This window comes from Plectropomus leopardus, unplaced genomic scaffold, assembly GCF_008729295.1.
Source record: "Plectropomus leopardus isolate mb unplaced genomic scaffold, YSFRI_Pleo_2.0 unplaced_scaffold177, whole genome shotgun sequence".
Taxonomy (NCBI): Eukaryota; Metazoa; Chordata; class Actinopteri; order Perciformes; family Serranidae; genus Plectropomus; species Plectropomus leopardus.
This window is the reverse complement of record NW_024619053.1, coordinates 900-1,472: the sequence shown is the minus strand read 5'-3', so window position 1 is coordinate 1,472 and position 573 is coordinate 900. Positions and strand designations below refer to the sequence as shown.

The 573-nt window shown below is 49.6% G+C and overlaps 1 protein-coding gene across 1 annotated transcript in view; it reads right to left on the bottom strand.

The window, feature by feature from the left end:
• Nucleotides 1-149: 149 nt before the first annotated feature.
• Nucleotides 150-573, bottom strand: part of LOC121964908 (histone-lysine N-methyltransferase 2C-like) — a gene marked incomplete at both ends in the record, with an annotated part of 1,156 nt that continues 732 nt past the window's right edge. The window contains 2 exons of the mRNA XM_042515086.1: nucleotides 150-382; nucleotides 498-535. Coding sequence (XP_042371020.1) covers nucleotides 150-382; nucleotides 498-535 — 271 coding nt within the window. The remainder of the gene's footprint in view (nucleotides 383-497; nucleotides 536-573) is intronic.

Here is a 573-nt window from a genome sequence, read left to right as displayed (position 1 = left end):
TTATTATACAGGTTTATGAATAAAAATTCCAGAACTTTTCCAAGTAGTTGGTTATATATTTAGTTTTGAGAACTTTTTTTAGCCCTGAACATTGCTATTTGGACACTGCATGACTTTTCCAGGTTTTCAATGACCATAGGTGGCTGTACCTGCTCCAGCTGTTTCTGGACCGCCCCCTGCTGCTCCGTGATGTTGCGGAGCTGCGCGGCGTCCTCCTCAGCGAGCGCTCGGCCGGCCTTCTTGGCCGTCCTCTGTTTGGCCGACAAAGACTTCTTGGTCTTGCGGTGAGCGGCGATCTGGTCCTCCAGGAGGCGCTGCTGTATCTGCAGGAGCTGCTGCGTTTCCCCCAGCCACTCCTCGTACTGACGCCGCTGAGACTCGTCTGCAGGACACAGGACACATTTCACACACTGAGACTCGTCTGCAAGACACTGGACAGCTTTCACAAACAGAACACTGAGGCTCCAGAGAACAGCAGGGGACGTCTCGTGTCCAACATTCAAACTTCAGAGACAACTTTGTTCCAACAGAGAATCTGGATTTTCACAGAACAAACCAATATCATTATTATTA